Source organism: Cololabis saira, chromosome 3 (genome assembly GCF_033807715.1).
Source record: "Cololabis saira isolate AMF1-May2022 chromosome 3, fColSai1.1, whole genome shotgun sequence".
NCBI lineage: Eukaryota > Metazoa > Chordata > Actinopteri > Beloniformes > Belonidae > Cololabis > Cololabis saira.
The window spans coordinates 49,401,504-49,416,767 of NC_084589.1; the positions used below are offsets into that span (position 1 = coordinate 49,401,504).

Below are 15,264 nucleotides of genomic sequence, written 5' to 3' on the forward strand. Positions count from 1 at the left end.
TTCTTGAGCTTCTGACTGAAATACGCCACCACTCTCTCACCTCCCGGCCAGGGCTGTGACAGAACACCCCCCACCCCCACACTGCTGGCGTCCGTGTCGAGTATGAAGGGCAGGGTGGGGTCAGGCGGGGCGAGAACCGGAGCCTCGCACAATGCTCGCTTCAGTCTGACAAACGCCTCCTCGCACGCCTCAGACCACACATAGTCCCTGTCCTTCTGCAGCAGCCGGTACAGAGGCGCTGCGATGGTGGCGAAAGACTTGACGTGTCTCCTGTAGTACGAGGCCAAACCTATGAATCCTTTTAGCTGACCCTGGTCGCGGGGGGTTGGCCAGTCCTTCACAGCCCGCACCTTCTCGTCCATGGTGCCGATCCCCTCCGCGCCCAACTCGTGCCCCAGGAACGTGACCTTCCTCCGCATAAAGCGGCACTTCTCCGGGTGCAGTGTCAGACCCGCCTCCTGTAACTTCCCCAGGACCCGCCTCAGCGACTCCAGAGCTCCCTCGAAGGAGCGCCCGTGCACCAGAATGTCATCCAGGTACACCAGGCACTCCTCGCGGGGGATATCAGCCAGTACTTTGTCCATCAGCCGAGCGAAAGTGGCAGGTGCATTGCATAGTCCAAAGGGGAGTACCTTGAACTGCCACAGACCCCGACCGGTGCAGAAGGCAGACTTCGGGCGGGATTCAGGAGACAGGGGAACCTGGTAGTAGCCGCTCTTCAGGTCTAGCGTGGAGAACCACGAGGACCCCGACACTAGATCCAAGCACTCGTCGATGCGGGGGAGAGGATACGAGTCCTTAGTGGTCACATCATTGAGCCGCCTGTAATCCACACAGAACCGCCAGTCTCCATTCTTCTTTGCGACCATGACCACTGGCGCCGCCCAAGGGCTGTCGGACGGCTCAATAAAGTCTGACTGCAGCATGTCCCCCACGGCCTTGTCACTGGCCTGATGACGAGCAAGAGGGAGGCGGCGCGAGAGAGATCTGGAGATCTGGAGAAGCAACAGCAAGAACAACTGAGACTGTTACTAGCGGAATACCGGGGCAGTTTTGTGAGAGTGAGGTGGGGAGGACGCACATGGCGCAGCATGTGATAGACACTGGACATGAGCGGCCCATCAAGTGCCGCCCGCGCCGCCTCCCTCTTGCTCGTCATCAGGCCAGTGACAAGGCCGTGGGGGACATGCTGCAGTCAGACTTTATTGAGCTTCTGACTGAAATACGCCACCACTCTCTCACCTCCCGGCCATCTCAGTCGCCGCAAAACTGCCCCGGTATTCCGTTAGTAACAGTCTCAGTTGTTCTTGCTGTTGCTTCTCCAGATCTCCATACTCCTCCCTCCACACTCCTCCCCCCAGGGACAGCTCTCCTCTGTCTCCCCCTCCCTGCAGCCGTAGGGGAGGGGCGTGCATGCTGTCGGGACTGGGGAGAGGCGCAGACGACGGGGTAAACTCAGGGGCCAGCGGGGACAGCTGCTGGCAGTGGGCATCGAGAAACATCACAGTTCCTCTCGTTGTTGGGGGAGAAGGGGCAGGGTAGGGGGGGAAACAAGGCCACGTGAAGGGGGGCATGGGGACAGGGGATGCAAGGGGAATGTCCACTGGGCCGGTAAACTGAGGACTATACATGGGCACAAGGGGAACAGGGCGGGGAAAGGCGGGAGCAGCAACAGGCACCCCCAGTGACTGGACAGATCGGCCGGTGAGTGGTGGGCCGCCGGCTGGAGGACCCATAGTAACCGTGGGACCCCCTGGAAAGCTAAGCGTACCCCTCCCCATGTCCAGCAGGCAACCAGTATCTTGGAGGAAGTCCAGCCCCAGGATGCAACGGTCCTGCACGTCCGCCACCCACACCAGATGGCGAATATTCCTGCCCCCCACACACAACCACAGCAGCCCTTTCCCCATCATGGGAGCCAGCTGGCCCGTGGCTGTGCGGAGCTGCACCGCTGTAGGCTGTAGAGGTGTCCCGCTGGGCAGAACGTCAGGTCTCACCAACGTCACCGACGACCCGGTGTCCACCAGGCCCGCAGTAGGCACCCCCTGGACGGAGACAGCGACGTGACAGGAGCTCCTGGCACCAGAGCTCCCCCGGATCCACCCCACCACGACAGGTGGAGCACCGCTGTCATCTACTTCTGGAGGGGGTGGAGCCTCCTCCCCCTCGCTGCGCCGTTGGGCTCCTCCGGCTGGCAGACGAAACTGTGAAGGCGGCGGCGTGCTGTCATCTACTTCTGGGGGGAGTGGAGCCTCCTCCCCCTGGCTGTGCTGTTGTACTTCCCCCGCCGGGCTGCAGGCCCGGACTGGCAGCGTTGGGGTAGCGGTGGAGGTAGGGGTCCGCATATCCCCGTTTATGCGGACCCTGAGGCGTTGCCCCTCCCCCGGCGAGCAGCAGGGCAGTCCCTCCTGATGTGGCCAGGCTGGCCACACCCCCAGCAGACCTGTGGACCGGAGCGTGGCCCACGTGGCGCCTGCAGAGTCACCGCCCGCAGCAGCTCAGTTATCTCCGTCGCCCAGGCTGGCACCTCCTCCTTGGCAGGGCATTCCGACACCGACCTCACTGCATGGGAGCCCGCCTCCTGTCCTCCGCCGGCCGCCGCGCTCCACAGGCTCTCCCGCTCGATGGCCGCCTCCAACGCCTCCTGCAGGGACTTCGGGTGTTGAAGCTGTACTTGTATGCGCAGGTCAGGTGGATTTATGGCCCCGACAAACAGGTCAGTAGCCAGCTCACTGCGTGCCTCGGCAGACATGTGACCGTATGCCCGCCGCACCTGACTCTCAACATCATTGGCCAGCCCCCGGAGCGACTCACTAGGCTTCCTGCATCTCCCCCTCAGTTCGTTTTTCACAAGTGCTGGCTGGGACCAGGTTCCAAACCGCCTCTTCAGCGCCCCCACCAGGGCGTCATAGCATCGCCGCTGCACAGAGTCTAGTAACAGGAGGCAAGATAGAGCGTCACCCTCCAGACACAAAGCCAGCTGCAGTGCCTTGTCCTCAGCAGTCCACCTCCTGGCATCAGCCAACAGTTCAAACTGTGCATGATAAGCCTCCCAGTCAGAGCCGCCAGTATACTTGGGTGTCTTCACACTGCTGGCCGAAGGTGGCGGAGCGTTGCCATGGCTACCGCTAGACGCCGGGAAAATGGCGGAGCCCAGCGCCCGCGAGTTGTCATGGTTACCGTCAGACGCCGACGAAATGGCGGGTCCCGGCGGCCGCGCACTGTCCATTGCGCGGAGCGGTGACCCGCGAAAACGGGCACCCATCAGCCCAGGGCCCACCTCCAGCCGTGGCAAGCCCACTCCTGTCTGCAGTTCATCCCGCGGTTCCATCTTCACGTCTTTTAATCCACCCGCGACGCTCATACCGAGCGCGGTTCACCCAGCTATGCTAAAACTGAAGCTAAACCAAAACAACAAAACGTACGTCTCCCACAGACGAGTCCTCCGTCGTCAACCGTGACTTCACTTCTGACACCAGTGTAGTAATCCAAGGAATCGGAGGCAGAGACGTATTCCAACGTTTAGCTTGGTTTATTAACACTCCAGTAGCACAAGCATCGGAAGAGACGCACAAGAACCCCAAAACACTCTTAACGTGCACTCAACACTCACGCCACCAACATCCGGTCGTGTCACACTCTAACACCCCCGGGTGAAACACAAGCTGGCCGTTACAATATATATATATATATAGCCTAAAACTTAATTAGAATGTAAGATAAATGTATAAGAATTTGAATAAATGCAATGTCAAATTTAAGATCTTAAACACATCTGACTTAATTTAAATAAGTATAATTTTGAAAAATAATTTAGATTTCTATAAAAGAACATACAAAATCATGACCCTCAGTTTTTATTTTCATTAATTCTTTTATGATTCTTCACATTTACCGTAATGTTAAATGTAAAATTTAGACCAGTATCTACTTTGAACATATACTGAATTATTTTTTTTTTTTTTAACCACACAGTTGCAATAAATAATGGTGTGCATTCATGTCCATCTATGGGAAGAATAAACCCAAACCTTTGATTTAAGCTTTAAAAGTGCAGTTTGATGGGCAGCTCTGTGGCGTAGTGGGTTAAGTAGCGGCTCATGTACTGAGGCTACAGTCCTCCTGCAGCGGTCCTAGGTTCAAATCCCAGCCTGCACCTTTGCTGCATGTCATCCCCATTCTCTCTCTCTACCCCCTTCCTGTCTGCAACTTGAATAAAGGGCCACTAGAGCCACAAAAAATGTAATGCTGTTTAATGAAACCATCACATTATCAAGTGCAAATCTTGAACATGAAACTTTGCTCATATCAACTAATTCAGCATTTGACGTTAGAAACAGCCAATCATACCTGCCCTAGAAACAGAATATTTGCAACAGCTGCCAGCCTGTTTCATCAACTCTTTCTCTGATACAGGTACAGTTAAAAGCGATGACATTCCCCTTCAAAATATTAACATGGACAACATCATAAAGTGCATCCTAAAAACACCTTCACGATACTTTGTTTGGGTGGAGAGGCTGAAACACACTGAGATATAACAGCCATCATTTCTTAACTAGCCAGAAATCCTGAGAGGGAAGCTTGATTTTGAGAGTCAAACCTAACGTTTAGTTTTGGGAAATTCCTGCAAAAAAAACTTTGGAAGTTCCAAAAATGTTTTCATATGTATTATTTTGAAGCCCATTGCAATAAAAGTTTCTTAACAACATAAATATTTTATGACGAATAATAAAGTACACATGAATTAAAAAATATTTTTCTTTTATTTATTGATATTAACAATCAGAAGCTTATCATATAAATTGTGTCAGCTCTCGTTGTGTCGGGAAAAATAAAACTCCATTTAAACCTTCTTGCTTGTGTTGTTTTCTCAGATGTAAATCACTTTGGATAAAAGCGTCTGCTAAATGACAGAAGTAGTAGTAAACCAGTGATGAAAAGAATGTATGCATTTTGTTGTAATTGCTTTCGTTGGTAAATGAAATACTTACTGTAACTGCGAGAAGGAACTATCCGTAGAACCGTGATTTCTACCGGAACTCCAGATTGTAACACCCGGCGGAAGGTCGGAAGTTTGGAGCGAACGGAACACGTGAGCAGTGATTCCTTTGAGGAGGACGGTTCTGTTGTTTCCTTTCTTTTTCCTCTTCAACAATGTCTAAGGTGAATCATCTGAGAGAGTTTATCGGTCAGCGACTAACAGCAGCTGCTGTAGAAATATTGTCAGTGTTTGAAAAAAGCATCTTGGAGTATGAAGAAGAGCTCGACCGTCAGCGCAGACTGTTGGACCTCGCCTGGAAACCTGAAATCAGACTCCACAGAGTCGGTACGTAACCCTGGAAAGTTGAATGAATGAACACATGAGTATGACTCCTACAAGATCCCTTTGTTTCCAGTTAAAAGCCGTGGTGATGAAGCAAACCAACTAAATGGGAAACTCCCCAGCTCAAGCAGCTGCTGATGTGGGATTCGGAAACATCCCGAACTAACTTGTTGTTCTGTTTACTTGGTGCTGCCTTTCATGCTCCATTCACACTCTGGAGCAGACTGATATTTCACACTTTATGAATGAATGAATGAATCCATTTTTATTTCGAACATGTATATAAAAATAAACATTAACATCTTCATATTCACATATGTTGGAAAAAAGGAGTAGGAAGAAGTCTACACTTTTTCCTAGTTCCTACCCCTTTATAACTCTATGAATTTACATTATTGCTATTATTATATCTACACAATATCCATATAAATATAGTCTATATAAATACTATGTAAAACATGCCTATTACCACATAATTATCCATATAAGTATATAGAAAATATAAATATTACATGAATATTATATAAATATATAGAAAATACAAATATTGTATAAATCTATATAAATATACACTATATAACTACATAAATATCCCTATAAATATATATATATATGCTACATACCTAATAAATATATAACATATATTACATAATTATAACTATCCCTCTCAACATATAATATATACTACATAAATATCCACATAAATATCTAAACATATCTTAAGCAAGTATAATATACCATTTTTCCCTATTTTATTTGTTTCCCACACTCGTTACCCCATTTCCTCTTCCATATACCTGTTTATAAATAATTTTTTGTATCTCTTTTTAAACAGATTTATGTTAGTACTTTTCATTTCCAGCTCCAAACTGTTCCACAGAGTCTCCACAGTTCCATATGCACATGCTGCACATTGTTGTTCCTACTTTATGTTTTCTAAAATTAGATGGTAGTAGATTATTCCTTGCTTTGAACATTATTTGCGCTGTTTTGTATTTAACCAGATCCCTAAATTTCTTTAGACTTAATCGTTTATTTAGTAGAAAAGATGCAGATCACAGTGGCTCCGTGTAGATTTTTTTTTTAGATTTATTTATTCAGCACAGTATAAAAACAGAACAAGTAACATACAAATGTAAAAGAGAGATTGGTAATGTGCTAGGCTGAGGCAAAAAGCCCAAGGGGCTTATACGAGGCCTCTACCTGTAAAATACAGCAAAAGATTGTACAAAGATTTAAAATATGCAGAATACATGATTGCAGTCTAAAAACAAAGACAAAGCAAATAAACAGCAGCATGAATAGAATACATGGTATCTACATGATTAAAGAAAAAAATAACAAATCTAGAAATATCATTAGGTAATCTGATCAATTAAATGTGTCCTGAGTTTATGTTTAAAATGATTGAATGAAGTAGAGGTAAACGAGATTGCTGTAGGTGTTCCATAACTGTATCTGATGGAGAACTGACACAAACCAGTACGGAACTTCAGGAGATTTAAATGATTAGCCTGTCTTGTATTAAAATGGTGCATATCACTGTTGAACTGAAAAAGATCTTTACATGGCAAAGAAAATGAAACTGGCAGGAACAATACTTTGAAAATAAAATTGCAGGTTTGATATGTATTTAATCCATCGTAGGAACAAAGGTTACTGGAAATTTAACGCAAGTTTATTGAAATGCCAGGCCTTTCATGATGGAATCGAAATCTTAATCTCAGATGTAAAGTGTGATGAATCAATAATATCTTATGTTGCTAAATGGGAATTCTTAAAATTTTAAATTCTAGAATTTGCTATTAGTTTTGGAAAATCACGTAACAGAAGTAACAGATTATCCGAAATTAGCAAAGAAATAAATTCTATTGCAATAAAATTTTACAGACTGATGAGGATAAACAAAAATTACAAATTTTGCAAATTAAGCTTGATGAAATCTATCTCAGGAGAGCTGAAGGTTCTTATATAAGATCAAGAGCAAAATGGATAGAGGAAGGAGAAAAAAGCACATCATACTTTTGTTGATTAGAAAAAAGAAAACAAGAAAGAAATTCAATCAAATCACTGGTGATTAAAGATCAAACTGTCACAGATCCAGCTGTGATTGTCAGAGAAATAGTTTCCTTCTACAGCAGGGGTATTCAACTATATTCGGCCGGGGGCCACATCTGCAAAAGGACTGTATGGAGAGGGCCGCACAATTTGAAAATGTGGGGGTTTTCAAAATGTATTTTGCACTCAAAGACGAAGACTTATGTATATATAATACATTTGTATTATACATTTGAATATATCTAGTTTACATATGAATTATGTATTAATTGTCTCCAGATTTAGTAATTGTGAATGTTAAATATAATATTCAGATAAAGAAATATTATTTTAAATGCAAGTTCATTTTGAAACCATGCATTGTGCAAACTTAATGAAGTTGATATTGACCTACTTTTAATAAAACACGCCATAATGACAAAGCACCACTCTCCACCAAGATTTCCTTATTTGAATATTATATTAAGCATTGAGCACAAGCATTTCAGTCCATAGTAGCCAGTTTGATGTTATAAATAAGCAACTAAAATATTAACCATAAGCTCCTTTATTAATGACACATCTGTGCATTATATCAGCAAAACAAAACAATCACATGAAATTATAGGAGGTTTAGAAGTTCCATCTGAAATGCAAACTCCTCACTTATTCAAATGAAAAAAATGATGATAATGATGTCAACAAGTCCTCTGTACAACGGAGGTTAATAATAATGTGACAAACATTAACACTGTGCAACACTGGCAAAAAATCTGAAAAAAAAAAAAATATTTTTTTTTTTTCAACAAACAAGCCCTTTTTTGAAATATGACCAGGGGCCACATAAAAGCTCCTGGCGGGCCGCATGTGGCCCGCGGGCCGCCAATTGAATATCCCTGTTCTACAGTAAGTTATATTCCTCATCTTTCTCTAGAGATGATTCTGACAACTTTTTTAACTATATCAAAGATCTTATTCCAACTATAGAAAAAGAGTTTGCAGATTTATGTGATGCTGATATTTCTTCTGTTGAACTTGACCAGTTAACAGTTTGTCTTTGGACAAATCCCCAGGGAGTGATGGTCTTACTGCAACTTTTTATAAACATTTCTGGGATTTATTAAAGGAACCATTCTCTCTTATGTTAAAAGAAGCAACTAACAATATCACATTTCCCTCTAGTATGAAACAAGGAATAATAACTGTGATTCCAAAACCGGGTAAAAAACCCAAAAGTGTTAGAAAATCTTAGACCGATCACCTTATTGAACATTGATTACAAAATTGTAACCCTCATTTATGCTAACAGATTAAAAAAGTACTTGCACAAACAATCACCTCGATTTACAATTAAACGAGGAGTAAAACAAGGCTGTCCTATTTCTCCATTTTTCTTCATAATAGCTACAGAAATGCTCTCTATCCTTATCAAAAATTCCAATATTGCACCTTTAGAGGTACTTGGAATACATGTAATCATTATCCAGTTAGCAGATGACACTACTATCTTCACGAAACAATTATCTGAAGTCCCAAAAATATTGCATAATATTGATATTTTCTCCAAAGCCTCAGGGCTGAAATTAAATTTGAACAAATGTGAGTTAATGTCAATTCACCATAGTCACTTATCAGAGGCATACAACATCCCTATAAAATCTGTTGTCAAATATCTTGGCATTTCCATCTCTAAAGATTCAGAAGAACGTGAAAATAAAAATGTCTGGAGGGTAATTAATGAATGCCAAACCAAACTTAACTCCTGGTTATTAAGAGACATCCGTTTATTAGGTCGTATCTTCTTAACCAAAATGGAAAGTTTCTCCAGATGTATTTATCCAGCAAACTCGTTGTCTATTCCCAATAACGTACCGTATTTTCGCGACCATAAGGCGCACATTTTTTTTTTTTTTTTTTTTTAAATGTGCCGGGCGCCTTTTGAAACGGTGCGCCGTGTCTATTACCTGAATTACGGTAATGTAAGGCCGGCCACCATGAGAACGGTAAAGGGAGAAGGGGGCGGGTGAAGCCCCCGTGAGTTGCGACGTGAATGAGACTCCACTGAGCTGTTTAATGCGAAACAGATGATGAAAACTTTTAAGGATTTGCTTGATGTGTAAAGTGAAATAAAATACAATCAAACTAAGTTTTGCTCCGCTCTATTTAAATAAGCACACTTGTGTGTGTGTGTTCTGCAGCGCGTGTGTTTTGCATGTCGGGAACCGAGGAAGCACCTGCCGTGGGTTTGCGGGGTCCGATCGCCGCATCCCCGCTGCAGATCCAGTGCTCTTTCCCCGGGAGCCCCTGCTACAAGTCCATGTGGGCTCCTGCGGTCCTGGCCGGTTGGAACCGGTGACTTTCCCCGGTTAAGGCAGCGGCTGGAGCAGCGCGGTGATGCGCGCTGCTGCAGCCGACTTCCTGGTTCCCCAAGCGGTCCGATCACCTGGTTCCTGGCCGCTTTACGAGAAGGGATTTCTGGGGTCTGTCTCAGGTCAGATCAGCTTCACCCTCCGAAATTTGCAGCCAAATCTGTCGGTTACAAACCCGGTACCGGATCCCGACATGCGCGTGTGTGTTCGCGACGCGACACACACTTACTGGTTTATGTGGCGCTGGCCTGGCGCAGCTGATGGACAGAAACTGTGGTGATTTTTAAAAGAAAAACTTTGCATAAGACATTTCCAGCCGGAGTCATTATAAGGGTGAATGAAAAGAGGGGGCTGGATGAAGGGATGATGATCAAGAAGCCGAGACAGGTCTGGAAATTCGGACTGGCGCAGCTGAATTAACGGAGCTCCTGTCAGATAGGCTACAACCCGGTACCGGATCCCCGACAGCGCGTGTGTGAGCGGGTCCAGCGCGGGGGACCCGGGACACGGGACCAGCGCGGGGGGGGGGCGGAGCGGGACCCGGGACCCGGGTCCCGCGTCCCGGTCCAGCGCGGGGGAGCAGACGGGGAGCGGACCCGGTCCAGCGCGAGGGAGCAGACGGGGAGCGGGACCTGGGACCGCCGCGGTCGGGATTTTTAAAAGAAAAGCGTTCCCTAAAGAGACTTTTCCAGCCAGAGTGAAATGAAAAGGGCTGGATGGATGAGGAGATGATCAGTGGCTGAGACAGGTTTATGTGCAGCAACCCGGTGGTTTTTTTAAATTCTTTAATGCAGAAACAGAATATGAACCTTTGAAGGGTTTGATTGATGTGAAAAGTGAAACAAAATATCAAACTAAGTTTTGCTTCCGCTGTATTTTTAGCGCGTGTGTGTTTTGCAGCGCGCGTGTCTGCAGCTCCGTCTCCTTAGACGGCGCCTTTTGGGTCGGTGCGCCGTATGTGTGTTTTAAAACCAAAAATGACACACAAAACTGAGGGTGCGCCTTTCCACACAGTGCGCCATATGGTCGCGAAAATACGGTAATCAAAAAGATTAATCAGGTTAACTTTGATTATACCTGGAGAAAGAAAAATAATTACATTAGGAAAACTGAACTGACCAAAGAATTCAAAGATGGAGGCCTGCAAGCTATAGATTTAGATTTTATTAATGGAACCCTAAAAAAGGAACTGGTTGAAATCTTTTCTACACAATAAGAGCTTTTGGTATCATATCCCCAGAGTAATTTTTAATAAACTGGGAGGCATTGAACTGTTAATAAGATGCGACTTTACCGTTCAAATTTCATGCTTTAGAAGATGTGAGATGACACTGGCAAAAAACACGATGGTTGGAGGATGTTCATATAGGAGTTCATATGCAGGACTTGTAGTTAGATCGTTATTTATGACGCGGAAGAAACCATTTTCTAGAACAACAACTTTATTCTTCAACTGTCTCGATACCAACGCAGTAACACAAGAGTACAGTCACAGTGCCGCCTAATGGTCACACAGAGTAATGCACTTGTTTTCAAATAACTACATAGATGAAGGGGAAGATCGAAGGTTCAGGACAAAGTTTAAACCTCACAAATACAACCAAACAATCAACACTGGGAAGCACTTTTGACTTGTTAAAATCATATCTTTTTGTCCCTTTTTGTTATTTCAGAACTCCCACAAGAAAATGTTTGTAAGGTGGAGGAGGATGGGGTTTTCAGTGACCAGCACCTGGATAACCTGGAGAGGAGCTGCAGCCCGGACCAGGAGGAACCAGGGCATCCACAGACTACAGAACTGGAGGAAGACTCCAGCGGTCAGGAGATGAAGCACGAGGACGTAGAGGTGGATGTCTCATTGGTCAATGTCGCTGATGTGAAAGTTGAAAATGGTGAACCAGGACCAAACTGTGGCCAGCTGCTGTTGCACACTTCTCCTGAAGCTCAAAACAAAAATGAGGAAGGGACTCAAAGCTTACGCTCAGAGTCCAGTAAAACTGCAGATCCGGAGCCAATGAGACGACACAGTGACCACGAAGATGCTGCTGTCCCGTCAGACAGCAACTGTAAACCAAAGCTGACCAGGACCCACATGGGGAAGAAGGCGTTTACTTGCAGGAAAGAGTTCAGTAAAAGTAGTATTTTAATGGATCACATGAAGATCCACACTGGCGAAAGGCCGTACCTGTGCAACACCTGCGGAAAATCGTTTAAAAAATCATCAACACTCAAGAAGCATAAAATGATCCACATGGGCGAGAAGCTCTACGTCTGCAAAACATGTGGAAAAAGTTACAGTCAAAATTCCAGCCTGGTGGATCACTCGAGGATCCACACCGGCGAAAAGCCGTACCTGTGCAACACCTGCAACAAAACCTTTACTCAATTATCAACTCTTAAACGGCACATAACCATACACACGGGCGAGAAGCCCTACATCTGCAAAACATGTGGAAAAAGTTACAGGCTACGTTCCCACCTCGTGGTTCACTCGAGGATCCACACGGGCGAGAAGCCCTACATCTGCAAAACATGTGGAAAGAGTTACAAGCAACATTCCCACCTGGTGGCTCACTCGAGGATCCACACCGGCGAAAGGCCATACCTGTGCAACACCTGCGGAAAAACCTTTACTAATTTATGGGATCTTAAACGCCACATAACCACACACACGGGCGAGAAGCCCTACATCTGCAAAACATGTGGAAAAAGTTACAGGCTACGTTCCCACCTGGTGGGTCACTCGAGGACCCACACCGGCGAAAGGCCGTACCTGTGCAACACCTGCGGAAAAACCTTTACGGAATCATCAGCTCTTAAACGGCACATAACCACGCACTCGCGATATTTGTGCAAGACGTGCAACAAAGGTTTTAGCTGCAGAATTGATTTGCTGAGTCACATGAAAAATCACCCGGAGGAGAAGTCTGGTGACTCATGACAAATGAAGCTCATGTTGTCGTCCTCCGGGGGCAGCTGTCCACTCCTGTCTGGCCCACAGAAGAAGAACCCGCAGAAGTCCAACCACCACCTCCTGTGGCTGATGAGCCTAATCCCCTCCCCACAAGGGTTGCAGGTTCAACCCGGATTTATGCTTCTCCGTCAACTTCACGCAGAGGGAACGATGTGGTTGTCTACTTTTTTATTTAAATTCTGCATTGAGTTTGTTTGAATCCCTGTTCCTTCTTAAAATCGTATTTTTTGTTGCTGTTCGTAACTTGTCGTCTCCACGGTGCAAATAAAGAGCTGTTAGTATTTGCTGAAGTTCTTTAAACGTTTATTTAATTCATCTACAAAGCCTCTCTCACACTTCCTTTTTCCCGTCTGTTTCTTCTTCACTCACATTCTCTTTGTAAAGTTAATCTGCAGCTCCATGTTGTTAAACTCTCTCCATCTACTCCGTTCAGAGGTTAGTCCAAGTGTGATATATTTACATGTTCAGTTTTTACAACGTTCCTCTGAAAAACAGGAAGAAACTTCAGAGAAACGAGGACAAAAGAAGAAACGCAACCATCAACACGTCAGAAACAGAACAGCCAACCATCTGTCACCATTTTCTAAACTTTAATGTCTGCAGCATTAAACAAAACACCTTGAAGATTTCAGAAGTCAGTGCAGTCAGATAGGGTTTGCTTTTATTTCTCCTTTAAAATGGTTTTATTGATTTAGAAAACAAGAACATTTGGTTTTCAAATGAATGAGGAAATGAGTGTGATGTGGGATACACATCACGATACTTGAGTCACGATACAATACGATATTGCGGTATCCAAATTTTACGATATATTGGGATATTATACATAGTTCGATGAAAACTGTAAAAGGCTCTATGCATTTTAAAATCTGAGCTGCACGTACATCAGATTATCGTGATAATTCATGGGACAAACTAAGTCAAAACAATGTAATTCAAATGATCCATGCTGTGTTATTGTAACTATACAAGCTAAAGTTACAACATATTTCTGTACGATTTTCATATTATTTAAATAATATGAAATTAACTATTATTGAATCACATCTATAAAATCAAGTTGTACTAGATTTACAACTCGTCTGACACATGATTTATTACAAAGCTGATGTTGAGATCCGTGTTGAAGCTGCAGATCTGCAGGTTGGAGAGCAGGAAGAAGAGGGAGGATCATTGGGATCAGATTCCAGGAAGAGGACAGACTTTGGATTTAACCCTTTTATATCAGACATCCGTTTAGAAGTAAATGTCTTTTTACCTCAACTCATATTTAGTCAGAAATAATCATGAAAATTTAATTAAGTTTTCATTTTAGATTTATTGTTTATAATTCTGGAATATTACACTCTCCATATGTAGAAAGAGCAGCAGTGCCCCCTGGTGGTGAGTTATAAAAGCTCAACATAAACCCAAGAGAGAACAATCTATCTTAATAATAAAAACACAAATAAAAAAAGACTTAAGTACATCAACAACAGGAAGTTGTCAGTGACGCAGGTTATTGGTACAGCGTGATCAGTACAACCAGCATTTAGCTCATAAAACAATGTGGAAAGAGAAATGTCATCAAATGAAGTTGAAAAGTGGAGATGCACTTTTGTCCTTTTTCCTCAACTTCCTCAATCACGTCATTTTGATCCAGTTTGTTATTTCACTGGTCTTGGCTTCATCAAATGACACATCCAGGGACAGAAGCCGTGCATAGGTGTTCATCCTGTCCAGGTGTTGGAAGGTGAAGTGAAGCCGAAGCCATCGCTTCATCCACTGATCTGTTGGCACGGTAGGAAAACTGATAGGAATCCACTGTGTCAGGAACCATGGAGTTGATGTGGGTTAAAAAAAGAGGATCTGCTCTGTTGGTCTCAGGAGAAGGTTTAATGAAAATGTCTCTCCACAGAAAAAAGGGACAACCAATCAGAAGAAGAGGCGGGGCTAATTCTGGCCAATGAAGGTCAAGGACTCCATAAAGAATCTGATGACACCACCCACGACTCTCTACGTCAAACCATTCCAAAGTTATACCAGAAAATCGGGACAACCAATCAGAAGAAGGGACGGGGCTAATTAAGGCCAACGAAGCTTAAGGACTCATTACAGAGTCCCATGACACCACCCACAACGTCCTATGTCAAACCATTCAAAAGTTATGGCAGATAAAAGTATTCTAGGGGGCGCTGTTGAGCCGTTAGGCCACGCCCATTAATGCAAACCATGAAATATCAAATTTATCGCCAAGTCTGGCTTGCGTGCAAAATTTGGTGACTTTTGGAGAACTATCAAATATGGACCAATCACATGAAGGGCGGGCGCGCCTTTTGGCGTCTAGCGTCGCCACGGTAACACTTCTGAAAGAGAAAAGTAATGCGTGGTGTCGCAGGATGTAGACGCACATTTTGATGTATAACACACCTGGGTGCACGTTACGGTTCGGGCTGAATTAACTGCCGAAGGAATGGCATAAATTTCGCCAAAATGACACAATTTATTCAAAATGGCCGACATCCTGTTTGGTTTCGGCCATGGCTCCAAGAGACTTTTCTTTAAGTTGTGACATGATA

General features: G+C 44.5%; 1 protein-coding gene across 1 annotated transcript; it reads left to right on the forward strand.

The window, feature by feature from the left end:
* Positions 1-11,902: 11,902 nt before the first annotated feature.
* On the forward strand, positions 11,903-12,553 carry LOC133440465 (zinc finger protein 883; the record flags this gene model as incomplete). Its single annotated transcript, XM_061717724.1, has 1 exon — positions 11,903-12,553. A coding segment is annotated over one exon (651 nt), but the record flags the coding sequence as incomplete, so codon positions are not given.
* Between the last annotated feature and the right edge of the window lie 2,711 nt (positions 12,554-15,264).